Source organism: Eretmochelys imbricata, chromosome 10, assembly GCF_965152235.1.
Source record: "Eretmochelys imbricata isolate rEreImb1 chromosome 10, rEreImb1.hap1, whole genome shotgun sequence".
In the NCBI taxonomy this organism is placed as follows: Eukaryota; Metazoa; Chordata; order Testudines; family Cheloniidae; genus Eretmochelys; species Eretmochelys imbricata.
In genome coordinates, this window is record NC_135581.1 from 50,318,845 (window position 1) to 50,339,993 (window position 21,149).

At 42.7% G+C, this 21,149-nt stretch overlaps 1 protein-coding gene across 1 annotated transcript in view; it reads left to right on the forward strand.

Moving 5' to 3' along the window:
* The window catches only part of NRG4 (neuregulin 4), a 63,636-nt gene that overhangs the window by 20,016 nt on the left and 22,471 nt on the right, over positions 1-21,149 (forward strand). Inside the window, exons 4-5 of the mRNA XM_077828950.1 lie at positions 1,176-1,241; positions 7,391-7,484. Coding sequence (XP_077685076.1) covers positions 1,232-1,241; positions 7,391-7,484 — 104 coding nt within the window. The 5' untranslated portion in view covers positions 1,176-1,231. The remainder of the gene's footprint in view (positions 1-1,175; positions 1,242-7,390; positions 7,485-21,149) is intronic.

The following is a 21,149-nucleotide window of genomic DNA, read 5'->3' on the forward strand; positions in this document are numbered from 1 at the left end:
GAGAGGTTCAGGTGTAGGCATTTCTTTCTAGTAATGCTCATAAATTCTTTGTTTTGCCATTTAACTGGAAAAAATCTTTTAAAGGCTGGGATGAAGGAAATATCTTGGATGGATGATGCAAAGAGGAGTAAATACTGCATCCTTTTTAAAGGTGATGTAGCGGCTATTGTCCTCTGCTGGCATTGTGCTCTTACTGGCGGTGGTACTTCTCCATATTTCTCCTAACCTGTGGCTATATGCTGCCACAATTAATTTATTCTTATATGTTCTATTTTTAGTGGTTTACTATACAGTATGATATGTGAATTAAAACAAAATAAATTCAGAAATAGGAAACTTTAGAAAATAGGAATTGCTGTACCAGACCAGTCCAATTCAATGATCCTTCTGATTAATAACCTCTCTGACCGTGGCCACAACCAGATGTTTTAGAATAAGTTACAGGAAATGCTACAGTGGACAATTATGGAATAAACTTCCCAAAAGGGAAGTTTTTTCCGAGCTGTCTCTGGTAGTGGTTAGTTTGTGTCCTGAAGTAGAAGAATTTATATCCCTTATAAAAAAAATTATCCTCTGTAATCCATATATAACTAGTACTTTTTTGAATTTTATTAAACTCTCAGCTTCTAATTTAATTTTACAATCAGACAAAATAGAAAATAAACAAACAAAAAAACCAAGAATTGTGAGACAGTAAGTTTCACATACCAGTGAATTGCAAAAGTGGGGCCCAATTCTGCAGCAAAACTTAATTTGACTTCAGAATCATGACTGGCTTTATAATGTGCACTGGAATTTATAAAGCAACAATGTAGGTAATAATGTAGATTTTCTAAAAGCATCAAGCACTATAAGTCCTGCATGACTACATTCTCTTCGAGGCGGAATTCCTCTGTAGAACTATTTTTCAATATTTTCATTATTCAAACGAGTCTGAAGGTGTATCTGCTTTATCAGTAGCACTGTGCCATAAAGGTTTATGAATTTGACTGTACGTATGAATGTTTGCCATTAGTTTTAAAATTAATTGAGTTTACATATAGTATAACAGAATATTTCTATCTACAGTAGAGAAACTTCTTGGTCTGCAGCATAAATGAAAATACATCCATATAGCTATTTACTCAGGCAAAATACAATAGGATTAAAATGCTAAATTTAATTTTTGTCTTTAGGTGCTGTTTTAGAAAACTAGCCTCTAACCAAGAATAAAAATTGTTGTCAGAATAATATGCGAACAGGTAATTTCTTGTAAGTTTATTTTTACTCAGATGTTTATTTATAGTTCACTATAGTTGCACGGATTACAACAGGTGGTGTTAGATTGTTGTGGCTTCTCCTGAGAGCCAACTCTACTCCCGGGGCAGTGGACCAGTGTTTTCAACTTTTGTCAGGAGGGATTGCATTGGCCAATCTTAATACCTCTCAGAAGTTCTGGGGTGGGCTGGCATATGGCCCAGGACTTCTTATAAAAGGAGGCAGGACAAAGCAGATCCTTTCTAATCTACCTCCTGACAGTTTTGAGTTCTTTTTCTTTTTTATTCACATGATTGCAACTTTAGGGCAATGTTTGTTGGGTAAAGAGTAGTTAGTTTAGCCCAGGGGTGGGCACACTTTTTGGCCCGAGGACCACATCTGGATATGGAAATTGTATGGTGGGCCATGAATACTCACAAAATTGGGGGTTGGGGTGGGGGGGTGAGGGCTAGGGCTGGGGATAAGGGATTGAGGGTGCAGGAGGGTGCTCCCAACTGGGACCGAAGGATTTGGAGGGAAGGAGGGGGATCAGGGCTGGGTCAGGGGGTTGGAATGCACAATGTGGTCAGGGGTGCAGGCTCCAGGCGACACTTACCTCAAGCAGCTCCCAGAAGCAGCGGCATGCCCCCCTCCGGCTTTTACACGGAGGCGAGACCAGACAGTTCTGTACTCTGCCCTGTCCACAGTCACCGCCCCTGCAGCTCTCATGGCCTCAGTTCCTGGCCAATGTGGGGGCAGCGTGCGGCGCCCCTTGGCTGCCCCTACGCATAGGAGCCGAAGGGAGGACATGCCACTGGTTCTGGGAGCCGTGCAGAGAGGGGCAAGCCCTCAACCCGACTCCCCAGCTGGAGCACCGGAGCGGGGCAAGCCCTGAGACCCCACTCCCGCGCTGGAGCTCGAGGGCCAGATTAAAACATTCGGAGGGTTAGCCTCTGGATTGGGGACAAATATATGTGTGGGGAGGAGGTTTCTATGGGGTTAGGTGGTGTTGAGGATTTTTATCCCCCAACGCATAGGGCACTCTGGCCCAAATTTTCAATGGATACAGATAGAGGTGTGCATACAATTTAGCAAGTGTCTGACCAGAATATGCACACACAGGGCCCAGTGCATGAGCACAAGGCTGCTTGGAGATGTGCACGTGCATACAGCTATGTGTGCATATAAAGTGTTGAATATGCCAATTTGAAACTGTAGGTCTTAGTTATATGAGTAGGTCTTAGTTATATGAGTACTTAGAGGGTACTATCGCCTCTTCCACTTTGAACCACTGCTGTGTTAGGGCTGCAAGAATCAATTTTGCTTAATTTTGGTTCAATAAAGTTGCAACTGTTTGACCACTTTCTAAATAAAATGTGTTGGCCCCCCTTTATTTTCTTTCCCCAGCAAGTAAAGCAATATATCAAAATACAAATATACATGACATAGAATATCCATAGTATGTTGGTGCCATTTCTACAGTAGTATTAATTGGAAAAGTTGATGACAATATCCAATTATTTATTTATAATCTAGATTGATATTGATAATGTTTCCCTCTCGTCAACATTTATCTTGTATGACCTTTCTGTCTTGGTAATACTAATCTAACTGTAGAATACATTTGACTCTCCAAGCTTATAATTTGAATTTTTAGATTAAAGCAGTTTATTAACTTCACTTGTAAAAAGGCATAGCTATGTCTTTCAAAATAAAAGACAATATTTCCTAACAACAAATTTAATAGACTCAGAATAAAAATAGAGATAGCAATTCAGGTTAGATGAGTTTATTTTGTCAGCAAAGTGTACTACTAGCTAGATGAACTGGCAGGTCTTGTTGTTAAAACAGTTTATCTCTGCAAAAAGTGTCAAGCTATACTCCACCCTCTCTGATGCTAAAGTACCTGGGTTCCTACCTGTATTAGAACCCCTTCTGACACTCATATAATACTTGTATTACAGTATTCCAAATCACTGACTGTAAGCTTAAAGGGGCAAATTTTGGCCCTGTATGCTCAAACTTGACTTCTGTTGTCACTGGTGAGAGTTGTGCATGCCTAAAGGCAGAATTTGGTCAAAATTCTCTAATGAGGTGACCATGAATTGTGACATTGATTGCAATATTTTTTCTTGATATTATAGCATCTTGTATTTTATTTTATTCTTTCATTTATTCAAAATGTGTAGGCCACTTTACATAGTGTCACTTAATAAACAGCAGCAAAATACTATTTGCTCAGATCAGAATGACTGAAAAGTACAAATGGACTGATGATGAGATACTTGACCCACATGAGTGTAAAGGTATTCTCTAAATAGCCCGCTTATTGGCAGTTACTTTAAACAAATGAAGGATATATTTTTTTCCCCTTCATTGCAAGAAGTGGCTCTGGAGAGTGGCAGTATATCCAGGAATTTAGTCTGTGATGAGATTCCCTGAAGAACTGGTTTTGTTGATGTTACTGTACTCTCAAGAAAGACAATATTCATTATTGTAATTTACACCCACAGCCACAGAGTATTATACTCAAATTATTCAAATGGATTATTTTGCCACACACTGTCTCTCTCTCTCTCTCTCTACACGTCTCTCCCGCTCCAGAGTTCCTGAGGCATTTTGCCATGGAGTGGAGGCATATCTAGTGGGACTGCAGAGAGGGTTGATGTTCTATGTTCTACAAGAATATCCTGTAGATCTCAGAACATTTGGGAGGTTGGCTGTGGCATCAACTACTCCTAGGTCCTCCTCCCCCATGGCAGCATGGGTCTTGAGTAATCCAGAGCCTTTGCCTTACTTTTACTTATAGAGTAATAAAAGACTACTTGCTGGGCATGACTCTAGGAAGTTAACAAGGATCTCATTAACTCTCACAAAAATTTTCGTGAGGGTATGCCAGGAGATGCTGCTGCATAAACTTACTTTCCATTGGCTCTCCCTTCCTTCAGCTGGCTATCCAAGTTGTAGAGTCTCAGCAGCACTGCATTCCCTCACATGGGCATCCATAAGCTTGGGGAAGTCGGAGAGGAAGAAGGGGTGGGAGATTTTCTACTTTAGCATCTCCCCCTTCCCTCCAGCAGTTTCAGAGACAATAGAGTAGGATTTCTACTTTTTTCATCCCCTCCTTTCATTCAGGAGATGACATGACCCCAAATCTGGTTACATTGACATATCTACATGGAGATAATAAAACATATTTAATTTATTTACAGCTTCTGTTCAAAAAGACTTGTTAGTAAATTTTCTCTTCAGCTGTTTTCTCCCCGCCCCTCACACCATAGTAAATGGTCTGTACACACAAGTGTAATACTTGAAAAGTTCTCAATAGTAAGCTTGCAGTAAACAAATTGTCAATGTGTATTATAAGTATAGAAATCATGCTGGTTAAAAGTAAAATTGTATTTTATTTTTGACCTTAGTGTGAACATATAGAGTTAAGTTGTGCCTGGTCTTGTGAAGATGCACAAGGATGGAGAGGGCACAAAGAGCTTTCTGTCCCCCTGATAATTTGCACTGGGTCTGTGCACAGTTCTGATCCTTGCACACTGAGCACGTGGACATGGGGATTGAAATCCTGGCCCTGTTGAATCATAGAATCATAGAATATTAGGGTTGGAAGAGACCTCAGGAGGACATCTAGTCCAATCTCCTGCTCAAAGCAGGACCAACACCAATTAAATCATCCCAGCAAAGGCTTTGTCAAATCGGGCCTTAAAAACCTCGAAGGATGGAGAGTCCGCCACCTCCCTAGGTAACCCATTCCAGTGCTTCACCACCCTCCTAGTGAAATAATGTTTCCTAATGTCCAACCTAGACCTCCCCCCACTGCAACTTGAGACCACTGCTTCTTGTTCTGTCATCTGCCACCACTGAGAACAGCTTAGCTCCATCCTCTTTGGAACCCACCCTTCAGGTAATTGAAGGCTGCTATCAAATCCCCCCTCACTCTGCTCTTCTGCAGACCAAATAAACCCAGTTCCCTCAGCCTCCCCTTGTAAGTCATGTGCCCCAGACCGCTAACCATTTTCATTGCCCTCTGCTGGACTCGCTCCAATTTGTCCACATCCCTTCTGTATTGGGGGACCAAAACTGGACGCAATACTCCAGGTGTGGCCTCAGCAGTGCCGATTAGAGGGGAATAATCACTTCCCTCGATCTGCTGGCCATGCTCCTACGAATACAGCCCAAGATGCCATTGGCCTTCTTGGCAACAAGGGTACACTGCTGACTCATATCCAGCTTCTCGTCCACTGTAACCCCTAGGTCCTTTTCTGCCGAACTGCTGCTTAGCCAGTCGGTCCCCAGCCTGTAGCGGTGCATGGGATTTTTCCTTCCTAAGTGCAGGACTCTGCATTTGTCCTTGTTGAACCTCATCAGATTTTTTTTGGCCCACAGCAAATTTCTGTTGAAGTCCACAGCAAAACGCCCATTGATTTTGAAATCCTAGCCCCATTTAATCCAATGGGAATTTTGCCATTGACTTAAACATGGCCAGGATTTCACCCAGGGTCTCCACTGCCAATTGCATCACTATATAACCCAAGGAGGACAGTGAGAGGGCAGAATTTGTAGTGCCAGCCCAGTGTACTGTAAGGATATGGTGCATACTGCACCTCTTCCAAGAATATAGCAATGGCCAAACACTCCTAGTGCTCCTGGAAGCATTGTGCCCACTTAGACTGCAATGCCTGTGGGAGCGCTCCCTGTTGTGGGATGTTTTAACACCACTTGCTAGTGCGGATTGTTGTTCGCAGCCACAGTTTTGGCCCAGGGGAGTTACAAGTGAGTTACATTGGTTATTCCAAAAGAGTAGATATGAAAATGAAAATCAAGATACCTTTTTCCATAATAGTATATTTTGTATGCACTGCTGAAGGCACATTTTGCCATACGCGAACAGTAGGCATTCTGCAGTCTCATTTTCAGATATGGCTGGAAATAACAGTGAAAATAATCACACCTAAAGTGTGAGATAACACATGATTCTCAGGTTTGTGATGTCACAGGCCTGTTCTATTCCTGTTTTAAAGGAAATGCTTGGGTTTAATGAGTGAGATTAATAAAATCTCTCTCACATACATATATATGGCTATATACTCACTTGCATATACCACCCACCCACCCACCTACCCCAGTTTTAAAAACATGGACTTCTTACTAGGATGTCTAAATCCTGGATTTGGATGCCCAGATTGGGATTTAGGTACATAAAATGGACAATTACATCTCTAAATTCCAATCTGAGCATCCAAATGCAGGATCTGGATAGCTTATTAAGGAGCCTACATTGAAAATTCATGTTTAAAATCAATCATGAAAAATGTACTCTTTTGAAATTACATTATAAGAAACAAATGTAATTGTTTGGAGAAATCTTATATTGCGGTTTCTCCACACAAGTATTAATGAACTAGCTCCTCAGCTGTGCCAGAATGGTGCTTGGTGCAGCTGGGTGGCCCAAAGTTGGCTGGAGCCAGCAGGGGGATGGGTCAGTTTTCACTGAAGGTTGGAGCAGCCTAAAGGCCCAAGGGGCCATTCACTGCCAGGGACAGTTAGACTGCAGCAGCACTTAGGCCATTCTCCCCTTTCCCTGGCCGCACTCCTAGGCTGGGAGGAGGGGGAGTATAGGGTTGTCTATACTGCCTCCACATATGTGGATTCCTGTATACTGCAGGAATCCCCATATAGCTGTTTTTAAAGCTGCTTTGCACCACTAGAGCAGTGCAAAGCAGTCTTGATAAGGGCTATCATCTGGCCCAATATATTCACTATGCTCCCCGAATGTGATAGCCATGAGGAAGATTTCAAAGCTCTGTCACTCCTTACTAATGGAACTGCTCCCACTTCCTCAAACTTTAAGCCTGCCTTCTGATATGCTGGTATATTTGCTATATATTTTGTAAAATCAACTTAGTACTTGTATTCACAGTTACAATCATTGATTTTATTAGCTACATAGTGGTACATACCAATATGTTGGAGAGTAAAACTGTCCCTTATTAGTTTCTAGTATTTTTAAGCCAGTTGTATTTTTTGTGTTATAATTTAAAGAAAACAACAAAACAAAACCCAAATCACCACATGGTATAATTTTTTCACATCTTGATTCCTCCTGAGTAAAACAAATCTCTCTCTTTGTATCTGTTCTTTTCAGATCATGAAGAGCTCTGTGGCACCAGTTATGGATCTTTTTGTCTAAATGGCGGGATTTGTTATATGATCCCTACTGTATCCAGTCCATTTTGCAGGTGAGTGAAATTTAATCTTGTATGTTCACACATTGGATTTAGCTATTGGAAGGACAGATACTATGCTAGTTTAACAATATTTCTTTAAAGAAATATAGCATGTTAGGTGAAAATGTGTATGTGTCCATGGCTGTTGTAAACAAGTTTGTATGTGCAAATTCAGCAGTTCTTGATCATGTGGTTTAATGTTAATGTTTCTGTCTGGTCCATGGAAAGGGCAATGGTTTCAAACCCTGTGTATACTTGGGGAAAAAAATTGGTGGATGAGGCAGTACCCATTTATGTACTCAGAATTCAGATTGGTATCTATAATTCAGAGCTTTATACTCCCCTCCTCTTATGCAGTACAGAAGGGAGAAAAATGCCCTTAATCTCACAGAGAAGAGACTGGAGGAAGGGCATACAGAGAGGCAATAATGGATACAAGTGTATTCCCTCCTCTCCTACACATTATATAGCAAAGTGTTATAATATAAAAAGGGTGTGGCTTGAACAAAATAGGGAGAAGACAGCATATTTACTTTGGGGGGGGGGGGAATGTAATGGAGGCCAAAAGCATAAGTGAAGGCTGTTTGTGCTCTATGAACCCAATTAAAAGAATCACAAAGCACAGCTTCAGGGGGACAGCTAAAAAAGCCACTTGACAAAAAAGCAGCATAGTAGCTGTGTATGCTCTGCTCATATGACAGAGGTTTATAGTGCTTGGGGAAAGCTAATACGTGACCTCCAGGAGGGGATCATGTAACAGAATGTGGAAAGACCTAACACTGCCTATCTTTGCAGATAAGATCTCCCCTTCCACATGTAAAAACAGCTGCTATCTATTTGCCAAATCACCCATCAGAGACACAAGAAGAAAAGGTTACCCAGTATATTATTTTAGGTCTGCTTTTGCTAATTTTAAACTATTCTTCATTTGAGATAAGAGAACTGGCTAACTTAAATGGTTCAATTGGCAAGCTGGCACTTACACTGAAAGCTTATGTTTATGGATGTTAGAACATTAGGGCTCTCTTTCCCTCATGCTTGGTGACTTCTGTTCCCCATTCCCTGGTGGCTTCTTTCAGCCTTCAGATGTAATAGGAGTAATGGGTTGAAATATTTAGGAAGAAAAAAACAAAACAGAAAAACTTCTAATGGTGAGATCTGTTAAACTGTGAATAATCTCACTTTGGACATTCCAATCTAAAATAGACGAAATCCTGAAGATTAGACTGCAGGGAACAATCCTGCATTGTTTTTTAAGGGATAATTATATGATCTCATAAAAGTTTTACATTTCTTACTTTTATATTTTCTAGCCACAGTAGATATGCATATATTAACTATTTCTTCTAAAATTATTAGCAGTGGAATAGTTAATAAAGTTGACATTTTAATCAGCATAATTAGGCTTCAGAATTAACTTCTACTGAAATAGGTCAATCCACCTCTCAGCTATTGTTAAAGAGGTCAATAGATTCAGCAAAACAGTGCTGCTAATTGTCACATTTGAAAGATTTCAGCCCTAAGGGTTAGAAACTTAATTTATTTTAAATGAAAACCTAAATTCTTCTGAAATTTACAGGCCCACCAGAGAACTATTAAACCACTGTTATGGTCCATTCTGTCTCTCTTCTAGCCCTGTTACTAATTGGTTCCTGAATTTTCAAAACCTTGCATGAGATTTTAGCCATATAATTCAAATCAATGGAAAATGCATAGCTAAAACTCTCCATCACACTTTGAAAAATTTAGGGATATTACCCGCTGTATGTAGAAGTCTTGTAATTTAAAATTAAAACATCATATACTTTGATACAGCCCCTCAGAACAGAGAAATTTCACAATTGTTAATTGATACATTTTATAGAAAAAAGCAAGAAGAACACAGGGTAACATACATGTGGAAAATTCTTTAACAGGATTTCAATCATTATTAAATCTTTAATTTTCTAATTTATATGAAGTTAGCCTTTGTACCCTATTTATTTCCAAAGATCTTAATGTGCTATCAGTTAATTTATTGTTACAGTGTTGTAGACTCATTGGTTCCAAGATACTAGAGAGATAAGGTAGAAGAAATAATATCTTTTATTAGACCACTTATGTTGGTGAAGAGACAGGCTTTCGAGCCACAAAGAGCCTGACCTGAAGAAGAGCTCCATGTAGCTCCAAAGCTTGTCTCTTTCACCAACAGAAGTTGGTCCAGTAAAATATTGATTTGTGATTTTTAAAAAGTGCCTGTGTCTACATTAAAAAAATTACCAATTTCTTCAAATACATACATCCATTCAAGGTTAATCAAAATCAACAACTTAATCTCCTTCTTACTCCTTGAATTAAGACTCAGTTTTCTTGTGAGATAGGTAATAAATATTCTAACTTTACAGATGGATAAACTGAGAGTCAGAGTGATTAGTAGTGTGCTCAAGGGTGCCCTCCGAGTCTTTTGAGGTTCTACTACCAAATTGAAGATTGGGTGGAAGTAATTTCCCTGCCTGTAGTGGACAGTGTTAAAATTTAACTGTAACTGGCTAAGCTTTGCCAGAGATTACTTATCCTTGAGGCTGAAAACAAAGGAACAGACAAACAAAAACCTTCTGAAGTGCATATTTTTGCCTTTGGAATGTACTAGATTACACCAAATCATAGCTATATTCAGCAAATGTCTCTGGGAAGGATGCATCCAAAAGCCTATAATAAGTCTTCACACAATCAATCCCCAGTTCTATTTCAAATTACACAAATTGAGCACTGTGCTATATCATCAGTAACTCAAGACCTAGTGCTGGAACCCTTATTCACACACTACTTGACGTAAGTGGGCCTACTCACAATTGTGACCTCAGTATATTTTTCTTGGAACAAAAAAGTACAAACATTTCTAGTGAAATGTACATGATACAAACATGACACATTCTGTCACCTCTCTCCTTGATTATGGTTATGACAAAGGGTCTTTGTTCATTTGCTTTTTGCTCTTCCATTTGAATACACTATCCGGTCCCTCATCCTTCTCTGCAAGCACACGCGCCTCTGGTACATGGGTTTATCACATGCTAAGGGAAAACATTTTTGCAGGAAACTCTTGTTAAAATATTCACTGCGCATCACTGAGATTTATCCTTGAGGATAATTGTCCAACATCATTGAGTGAATCAAATGCAGAGATAAGAATAGAATGTAGGAGTCCTGATTTCCAGGTCATTTGTTCAAGCTACTAGGCCACACTAACTCACATTATATAATTTAAATTAATGCAGAAGAATTGAAAATAAAAGTCTATCAAGAAAAATCCTTATTTTTGGTTAACTAGAAAGAAACCCTCCTTTCCAGCATTTTAATAGCTATAATAAGTAGGGGAAAAGTGGAACATTAAAATTAGATGGTGTCGGTTATACAACTTCAGATACAGTTTCAAAGCATTCTGTCTTAGGAATTGCCTAACCACAATATATAGTGAAGGAGGTGTATCTAATGTGATAACTGTATATTTGGAGTAACAGACTTCCTGAACAACTAATTCTTTAGCAATGCACGCTTGTAAGCATAGGTGATTTCCACTTTAAAAGGGTTCCAAATGGAATCTTATGTAAATCAGATACTGACTGGCACTAGGATATTTTGCAATCTGGAAGGGCAAAAAGCTAACTTCTTTAGAGTATCTCTGTTGTACGCTAGCACTAAAAACTTATTTCTTCACTACCCCATTTCAACTTTGAAGTATTTTTCCTGTATATCTAATTGCGGCTTATCAATTTATATGAATTTAAATAGAAGCATTCTATTTAAGCATATGCTCATTCCAAACATGTTCCTTAATCAGTCAGAGAAGATGGTTAATTATAAATGAGAAAGGTTCTGTTTACACACAGATATCTGAGTAATCAGCAGCGATGTGAATAGAAATAATAGGAAAAAAAGTGCATCACTGTGCAGTGGAATTAACAAAAATATTTGATTCTTTAAAACTTCCTTAAGACTGACATTACCAAGCAAGTGATCAAATTTTGTGTTTCTTATTCTTGCCTAGCTCCTCAAGGTGGCAGGGACCTGGTGTCACCCTATAGTATAGACTCCAAGTTGCTCTAATATGACCAGCTGTGGCCAATGCAAAGAATGACTAAAGTTTAGGGCTTCAGAACCATATTCTCCAGGCCAAAGAATGAATCACTGACATGGCATCATTGATTGCAAAGGATTAAGAAAACAAAAATGTGGACCTGAAAACTATTTTAAAAGCGCTTAAAATACATTAATGTAAATAGATAGCACATTGTGATAAATGCCATGTTGCAAGCAGGGTTTATGCAGGATACATGATGCAATATAGTCTGTTGTAACTCTGCAAACTATGATCTGTGTCTAAAGTAGAATTGCATCATCCTTTAAAATAAATATGGCTCTTTTATAGAGGATTTATAGAGAAACTGATAGTTACCGTTTGCTCTTAAATATTTCACAGCTACTTTCACTTGGCAGAAGTGGATATTTGTACGTAATTGAACTAGGGTAGCACAAAAACTTTCTCTGCACAGCATAACATTTTCTGATTCTAAATGCACCTGGCATATGTTAATAGATTGTCAGCTGCCATCTTCACTTTGTGCCATTTCTAATACTGGCTTAATTTCTTCAGCAGCCAAAGGTGCACCTGTCGCCATACACAGGGTGAGATTCAACACTGAAGTAGCCAATTTAAAAAATATATATAAGTAACAAACACACAGAACATAATGTGAAATCCAAATGCCTCGGGTGTGTTGTAAAGCATGAGGCTGTTTGCTTGAGCACGAGATGTACAGCTGTCCCATTATCATTAACAAGCTGGAGAAGAGTACTAAGCTATGATTTTGTCATCTATGGTACAAATCTCATACTAAATTATTTCTTCTTTATTTTATCTTACATCTGTGCAGAGGAATTTGGATGCCCAGTTTTGGGCACTCAGACAAGAAAGGGAAGCAGAATGTGGGCAGTGCATGCTCTTTGAAAATCTCTGTGGATGGGAGTCCAGCTATGGCTGGGGGACCCAATACTGAGAATATCTTTTCAAAGCTTCACTATTATACGGTGCTCTGCTCTCCTGGCATTGCTGTTCTCCTTGTTTCTGATTATCTCTGCCCCTCCCCTTCTCTCAGTCTACTGTAGATGCTTCAGCAATCCTCTGAGGGAATCTGTGGCCTGCACGGACACCATTGTTTCATCAGCATCTGAACAGATAGAAAAGCCTAGGAGATAGAGATCAGGAACAGGAGTTGGTCACTGTTTAAGTTGACTATATCTCTGCTCACAGGTTGCAGAAATAGAAGAAGAAGCAGAGAAGGGGCAAGTTCTATACACTATGGCTATGTTTTAAAATCTTGGGTAGATGCAAATAACTATTTGGGTCCCCAGCAAGGGGCACTAGTGTGAGCGAATTATGTGCCCAGGCAATTTTCACAGCTTGGATTTGGCTGCTCACAAGTTGCTTGAATATACAGTACTTGGGATTTTCAAAGTGTCCACACAAATATCCTTGGTGTTTAAGGCTGAGCAGAAACAGCCACCAGGTGCAGTGGTAACTGGCAGTATACTAATGAAGCTTGGACACCCAGTAATGAGCAGTGTAAAAGCAGGTTATTTTCAAGTAATGGCTATTCCCAGTGGAGAGTGGCCAAACTGGTAAAGGTTGGGGTAGGCACAAATGATAAGACAGAAGCAGAGAGGACAAGAGGAAGCCCAGCTACTGACTGAGGCAATCAAGTCCTACTCCTAGACACACCACAGCCAAAGCTCCCTCTTGGTCTCACCTTGGAGAGCCAGCACCAAAGTGGGCCTGATTCCCCTGCTAATCAAGCAGGGGCATCTCCAGTCCATGAACAGTTTCAAGGGCCTCCCTCCCCTTAAGAGTCGGAAGAGTATCTGCCTGGGTGGGCAGGCTTGGCCTGCTGCACTTTTCTCCTTCCATACATGGAGTGCTTTGTTGAAGTGGTGTTGGAGGGCCCTTCAAAAGTGGGTGTTGGTGTTAACACCCCATTAAGAGGCAGGCTGTAGCTCACACCTCTCAGAACAATTGTTTCAGGCTCTCTCTAAAGCTGGGGTGGGCAAACTACGGCCCACGGGCGGGATCCAGCCCTTCAGGGCTTTGGATCCAGCCCACGGGATTGCCATTCCCGTGGCGCTGTGGGCCCTGCACCACTCCCAGTAGCGGCCGGCACCACATCCCTGTGGCCCTTATTTGTGGGTTCCACACACGAAGCTCCCATTGGCTGGGAACACGCGGCCAATGGGAGCTTCGGGGGAGGTACCTGCAGGCGAGGGTAGCGTGTGGAGCCCTCTGCCCCCAGGGTATGCAGGGACGTGGTGACGGCTGCTTCTGAGAGTGGTGTCGGGCCCCGGCAGGCAGGGAGCCTGCCTTAGCGGTGCCGCTGCCAACCCGGAGCCACTCCAGGTAAGTGGCACCAGGCCAGAGCCCGCACCCCAACCCGTCCTGTACCCCACACTCTAACCCCCTGCCCTGAGTCCCCTGCCACACCGTGCACCCCTCCCTGCACCCCAACCCCATGCCCTGAGCCCCCTTTTACTGCTCCTCCGCCCCAACCCCTTGCCTTGAGCCCCTTCCTGTACACCATACTCCCTCCCACACCCTGCACTCTCTCCCGCACTCCAACCCCTTGCCCCAGCCATACGTTCATGGCCCTGCATGCAATTTCCCCACCCAGATGTCGCCCTCAGGCAAAATGTTTGCCTACCCCTGCTCTAAAGTCAGGCAGATGTTATTGCATCAGTAGGCTGCAGATGTTTTATACTGGTCTCAGATAAACAGTGACACTGAAGAAGTGGTCAAGACCCATTGCACATTCCAAAAATACATGACAGGTTAAGCAAAAGAGCCCATGTTGGTGGCACTGGAAAAATTGGTCCCTTGGAGCAAAGTAGGCATAGATTTGTTTACATTTACTGGTGAAAAAATGCATTCTAGACTATTATTCTAATTTCCCTGAGATAGCTTTACTAGGAGATACTGCTGCTAAACCGGTGATTGTGCATGTCAAATCTATTTTGTTAGACATGGTATAAGTGACATAGTAATGTTTGATAATGGGCCACTCTGTGGTGGCAATGAGTTTAAGCAATTTTTAGGGAAGTTTGCGTTTAGACATATAATCTCTAGTCCCCATTATCCCCAATCCCATGGGCTGGTGGAAAATGGTGTTTTCCGTGCCCTTTTCCCTGCAAAGGGGCACTAGGCACTCAGTTAGGCACCAACCACATGTTAAGACAGCTGAGCCCCAGTACCTAACTCTGCCAGAACAAATGGACTCTCAGTCTTCTGAAAATAGTACTACTGATATTTCAAGGGAGACTTCAAGTCCAAGTGAGAGTACTGTGATAGTGTTCCCAGGTTTTAGCTGATTTAGTTATTTGTCAAGAGGGTCCCTAGATAAGAACGGCCATACTGGATCAGACCAAAAGTCCATCTAGCCCAGTATCCTGTCTTCTGACAGTGGCCAGTGCCAGGTGCCCCGGAGGGAATGAACAAAACAGGTAAGCACCAAGTGATCCATCCCCTGTCACCCATTCAGCTACTGGTAAACAGAGGCTAGGGACACCATCCCTGCCCATCCTGGCTAATAACCATTGATGGACCTATCCTCCATGAACTTATCTAGTTCTTTTTTGAACCCTGTTATAGTCTTGGCCTTCACAATATCCTCTGGCAAACAGTTCCACAGGTTGACTGTGCGTTGTGTGAAAAAAATACTTCCCTTTGTTTGTTTTAAACCTGCTGCCTATTAATTTCATTTGGTGACTCCTAGTTCTTGTGATATATTAAACATGGTCTTTTTGCTGCTATTACCTATGTGGCAGAAGTGTCACATTTTCAACAATGAGGACCAGACATTTATTTTAAAAAAAAGTCTGACCCCATCACATAACTCCAGGAACTAAGGCCTTAGGCATAGGCCTCTAGCTCCTGTGCCTTCATCCAGCCATGCCAGTTGCACTGACGTTGACACCATAATTAAGAAATGGTCCTTCTCTTGAGTGCTCCAGCAAAGACAGCAAGTTGTGGTTGTAAATTGGTTACATACTATAGGCGAAAAGGGCAGAATGTGGAAGTAGTGGCATGATTCTGGGTAATGCTCTAGCACAGCTGTATACACTACCAGTGTGTCACATAAGTACAGCCATCATATTCATGGAATTAGGTACATTTTCTATTTCAGACTCAGTGGTGCAAACTTTTGAAACATTTGATGTTTCAAAAAAAATGCCTCAGCTCCTGGAGTCTAGACATTATGCGAAAATCTCAGCTTTCTTTTTTTATAAAGGTATGTTTCTAGACTTCATGGTTGTGGAGAAAAGCTTGAACACATGAACCAAGTGCACCCTAAAGGCTCAAAAAACAAAAAGCAAATAAAAAGAACACAATTATTTTTAAACACATCTCATTACTTTTTTGGGCCCAGCCTCATAATTTTCAAATGCCTGGTGTTGGCAGTACTACAGATGGCGTAGTTTCACAGAGCTATGCACAATGTGCCACCACAGATGGGAAGTCATCCATGGCTTAGAATTCCTGTGTGACTTGATGGTGTGTCTGCCCATCCATAAAGAAATTAATGTGGGTCTATAACCATGCAGATCACAGATTTAGGAAGTCCTCTACACAGAAGCAACTCACTGGCTGATGTTAGTAGTGTCCCCAATGGTCCTTTAAGGTTACGGCACCTTCTCTAAGCCTCTCAATTTCCTGCCACCTGACTTTTTATACAGTCCTCACATAGTCAGGTCCCGTACTGCTTTCTCTTCCTCAAACTACCCCTCTACCTCACCCCCACTCCTGCACCTCCTCGAGGTGCCTCCCCCATGAAATTCCAATATGTGAGTGGCAACTATTTCTACTTCCTCTCTTCACCTCTCCTAGCCTCTAGTCTAATCCCAACTCTCCTCCAGCTTTCCTAGACTAATCCTATAAATCTTCAGTAAATCCTGTCTCTTTCTGTATCTCTTGCTCCATCCCTGTGTTTGTCCATCTTTCTCCAAGGGGTGAGAGTCCTTGCTCTGTGTGATGTCTGTCTTCAGGCTGCACACATGCAAAGAGCCAGTGAGGGGCTGCTGCTTTAGCTGGTTCAGTGGTTAGGGTACTAGGCTCAGACTTGGTAGACCTGGGTTTAGTTCTTTGCTCTGCCACAGGCTTTCGGTGTGGCTTTGAGAAGGTACTTAGCGTGGGATCCACAAAGGGCCTTATGTGCCTAAATCCCAGTTTTGGCTCCTCTGCGATTGGTAAAATGCCTGCTGAACCCCATAGGTGCCTAAACTGAACAGTGCCAAAGTTTTCAGTGTAAAAGTTCCCTCAGAAAAGTGTGAGTGTGGGTGGGAGAAAGATTACTGCGTGGAGAGACACTGGAGCACAGGTGTCAGCTATCCACCAATCCCTGGTGGACCCCAAATTCATAGACCCAGAGGCCCAAGTGACAGTGCAACCCTTTAACTTGCCTACAGCCAGGTTGCCTTTTCAGTACAAGGACTGGTCAGGGATATGGACTTTTGCAGTCTATGACGATTATCCCATTCCCATGCTTCTGGGAGAAGACTTAGCCAACCATGTGAGGCTAACAAAAAGGGTGGGGATGGTCATCTGCAGCCAGGCTAAACAGGCCTCCAAATCTAACTCCATTCCTGAGCCTTCTAAAGGAACGCAGCCAGAGGTGGTGGAATGAGACTACAGACCAGAGTCTATGGCAGCAGTTGTAAATCCAGTTCCTGGAACCCAGCCAGAACCATTCCCAAGGATTGGAACTGGTGGCGCATTCAGCACCAGAGCCTGTGCTTGCAACCCCATCAGAGTCTAGGGAGCCAGCACCAAAGGGCGCCAGCAGTAGCTAGACCAGTGCAAGAGGTTCAACCGGAGACTAAAATACCATCTAGTGCACCAGCGGGGAGAGTGGTTCACAGTCAACGGAAACAACGCCATCACCTGCATCGCTTCCAGTGGGACCAAGCCCAAGTCCACAACCCAGCGAGGAACTAATGTCTCTACCATCAAGGGAGCAGTTCCAAGCAGAGCAGAAAGTGGATGAGAGACTCAAGGGAGCTTGGACGGTTGCACGGAGCGACCCACCGCCTCTCAGCTCTTCTAATAGGTCCAGGTTTGTTATAGAAGGAGGACTCTTATACAAGGAGACCCTTTCTGGTGGGCACAAGGAGGACTGGCATCCTCAGAAACAGTTGGTAGTGCCAAATAAGTATAGGGAAAAGCTCTTGAGCTTAGCCCACGATCACCCTAGTGGCCATGCTGGGGTGAATAGGACCAAAGACCATTTGGGGAAGTCATTCCACGGGGAGGGAATGGGCAAGGACATTTCTACTTATGTCCGGTCTTGTGAAGTGTGCCAGAGGGTGGGAAAGCCCCAAGAGCAGGTCAAAGCCCCTCTCCAGCCACTCCCCATCATTGAGGTTCCATTTCAGGGTGTAGCTGTGGCTATTCCGGGTCCTTTCCCTAAGAAGACACCCAGAGGAAAGCTGTACATACTGATTTCTATGGATTTTGCCCCCCGATAGTTGGAAACAGTAGCTCTAAGCAACACCAGGGCTAAAAGCATGAACCAGGCATTGACAGACATTTTTGCCAGGGTAAGTTGGTCCTCCAGCATCCTTACAGATTCGGGAACTAATTTCCTGGCAGGGACCATGAAACATCTCTGGGAAGCTCATGGGGTGAACCATTTGGTTGCCACCCCTTACCACCATCAAACAAATGGCCTAGTGGAGAAGTTCAAAGGGACTTTGATATGTAAATTCATGAATGAGCACTCCATTGATTGGGACCTAGTGTTGCAGCAGTTGCTCTTTGCCTACAGGGCTGTACCATATGCCAGTTTAGGGTTTTCACCCTTTGAACTCGTTTACGGCCATGATTTTAAGGGGCTATTATAGTTGGTGAAGCAGCAATGGGAGGGGGTTACATCTTCTCCAGGAACTAACATTTTGGACTTTGTAACCAACCTGCAAAACACCCTCAAAGACTCTCTAGCCCTTGCTTGAGAAAACCTACAGGATGCTCAAGAAGAGCAAAAGGCCTGGTATGATAAACATGCCAGAAAGCATTCCTTCAAAGGAGGTGACCAAGTCATGGTCCTGAAAGCGCTCCAGGCCAATAAGATGGAAGCGTCATGGGAGGGGCCATTTATGGTCCGAGAGCACCTGTGAGCTGTTAATTACCTCATAGCATTTCCAGACCTACCCTAAAATCTAAAGTATACCATGTTAATTCTCTAAAGCCCTTTTATTCCCGAGAAATCAAAGTTCTCCAGTTTACAGCCCAGGAGAGAGACAACACTGAGTGGCCTGAAGAACTCTACTATGAAGGAAAAAGCAATGGTGGCGTGGAAGAGGTGAGCCTTCCATGCTTCCATGACCCTTGGGCGTAAGCAGCAACAGCAAATCCAGGAGCTGTGCACCGGCTTTGCGCCAATGTTTTCAGCCACCCCAGGACGGACAGAACGGGCATACCACTCCACTGACACAGGTGATGCTCGCCTAATTAGAGCCCAACCCTATCGGATGGCCCCTCAAGCCAAAACCGCAATAGAAAGGGAGATCAAGGACATGTTACGAACAGGTAATCCGCCCCTCTGAGAGTGCATGGGCCTCTCCAGTGGTTCTGGTTCCCAAACCAGACAGGGAAATCCACATTTGTGTGGACTACCGTAAACTAAATGCTATACCTCGCCCAGAAAGCTATCCAATGCCACACACAGATGAGCTATTGGAGAAACTGGGATGTGCCCAGTTTGTCTCCACCTTAGACTTAACTAAGGGTTACTGGCAAGTGCCGCTAGATGAACCAGCCAAGGAAAGGTCAGCCTTCATCACCCATGTAGGGCTGTATGAATTTAATGTGCTCCCTTTCGGACTGCGAAATGCAACCGCCACCTTCCAGAGATTGGTAGATAACCTTCTGGCTGGATTTGGGGAATTTGCAGTCACCTACCTTGACGATGTGGCTATATTCTCAGATTCATGGGCAGAACACCTCCAACCTGTCTTTCAGCGCATAAGGGAGGCAGGATTAACTGTTAAAGCCAAAAAGTGTGAAATATGCCTAAACAGGGTAACGGACAGTGGACACCAGGTGAGTCAAGATACTATCAACCCCCTACAGGCTAAGGTAAATGCTATCCAAAATTGGCCTGTCCCTAAGTCAAAGAAGCAGATTCAATTATTCTTAGGCTTTGCTGGGTATTACCAATGATTTGTACCAAACTACAGCCAAATCGCCACCCCACTGACAGACCTGACCAGGAAAAAACAACCAAATGCAGTTCAGTGAACTGAGAAGTGTCAGAAAGCTTTTAAGCAGCTTAAGGCGGCCCTTACTTCTGACTCTGTACTGAGGGTCCCAGACTTCAAACAACCGTTCGTCATAACCACAGATGAATCTGAGCGTGGTGTGGGAGCAGTTTTAATGCAGGAAGGACCAGATCAGCAGTTCCATCCTGTCGTGTTTCTCAGCAAAAAACTTTCTGAGAGGGAAAGCCACTGGTCAGCCTCAGAAAAAGAATGTTACACCATTGTGTATGCTCTGGAGAATCTGTGCCATACATTTAGGGACGGCGGTTCCACGTGCAGACTGACAATGCTCCACTGAAGTGGGTTCACAGTCAATGCGTCTAACAAAAAACTTCTTCAGTGGAGTTTAGCTCTTCAAGACTGATTTTTAAATACAACACATTTCAGGAGCCTCTAACCAAGTGGCTGATGCACTGTCCCGGGATGGTTTCCCAGAATCAGCCAGGTGAAAATGTCCCTGTATGCTAAGTCATTGTAGTCCTTTAAAAAGTACTGTTTAGTTCTCCATGTAATTATTAGTAAAATTAGAGGTGCATGTATCTTAGTAACTGTTTCCTAACCCTCCAGAAAGAAATCCCAACCGGTGTGCACCCGACCTAAACCAGGCTGACCAGCACTGTCTGTAATTTGGGGGGGCGTGTGACAAATGAAGGGAGGGGAGAGCTCCCTTTTATGGACACCCAGCCAGCCAGCTAGCTGTAAAATCCCTCTTGGTAGCTGTTCTCTGCTTGCTTTACCTGTAAAGAGTTAACAAGCCCACAGGTAAAAGAAAAGGAGTGGGCACCTGACCAAAAGAGCAAATGGGAAGGCTAGAACTTAAAAAATGGGAAAGTTTTCCCTTGTCTGTTGTTCTCTGGGCTGCCAGAACACAGAGCAGCAATGCTATAAGCAGAAATGCTGTGTAAGGTTTGAACCAGGTATGAAAAAGTATCTTCCATACCTAGAAGAAATAATTTGGATAGGGAATGTTTAGTTAGATGCTATCAGGTTTATTTCTTATTTTGGCTTGTGGATGTCCTCTGTGCTAACCCCTGATGCTTTTGTTTGCTTGTAACCTTTAAGCTGAACCCCCAAGAAAGCTATTTTGGGTGCTTAATTTTTGTAACTGTTTCTTTTAAGATCTAGCAAAGTGCCTAAATTCCAGATGTATTTTTTTTCCTTTTTGTTTTTAATAAAATTTACCTTTTTTAAGAACAGGATTGGATTTTTGGTGTCGTAAGAGATTTGTGCATGTTGTTTGATTAACTGATAGCCACAGCTAATTTCCTTTGTTTTCTTTTTCAGCTCTTCCCCCGGGGTGTGCGTGTATGAAAGGGCTTAAGGGTACCCCACAGGGAGGAA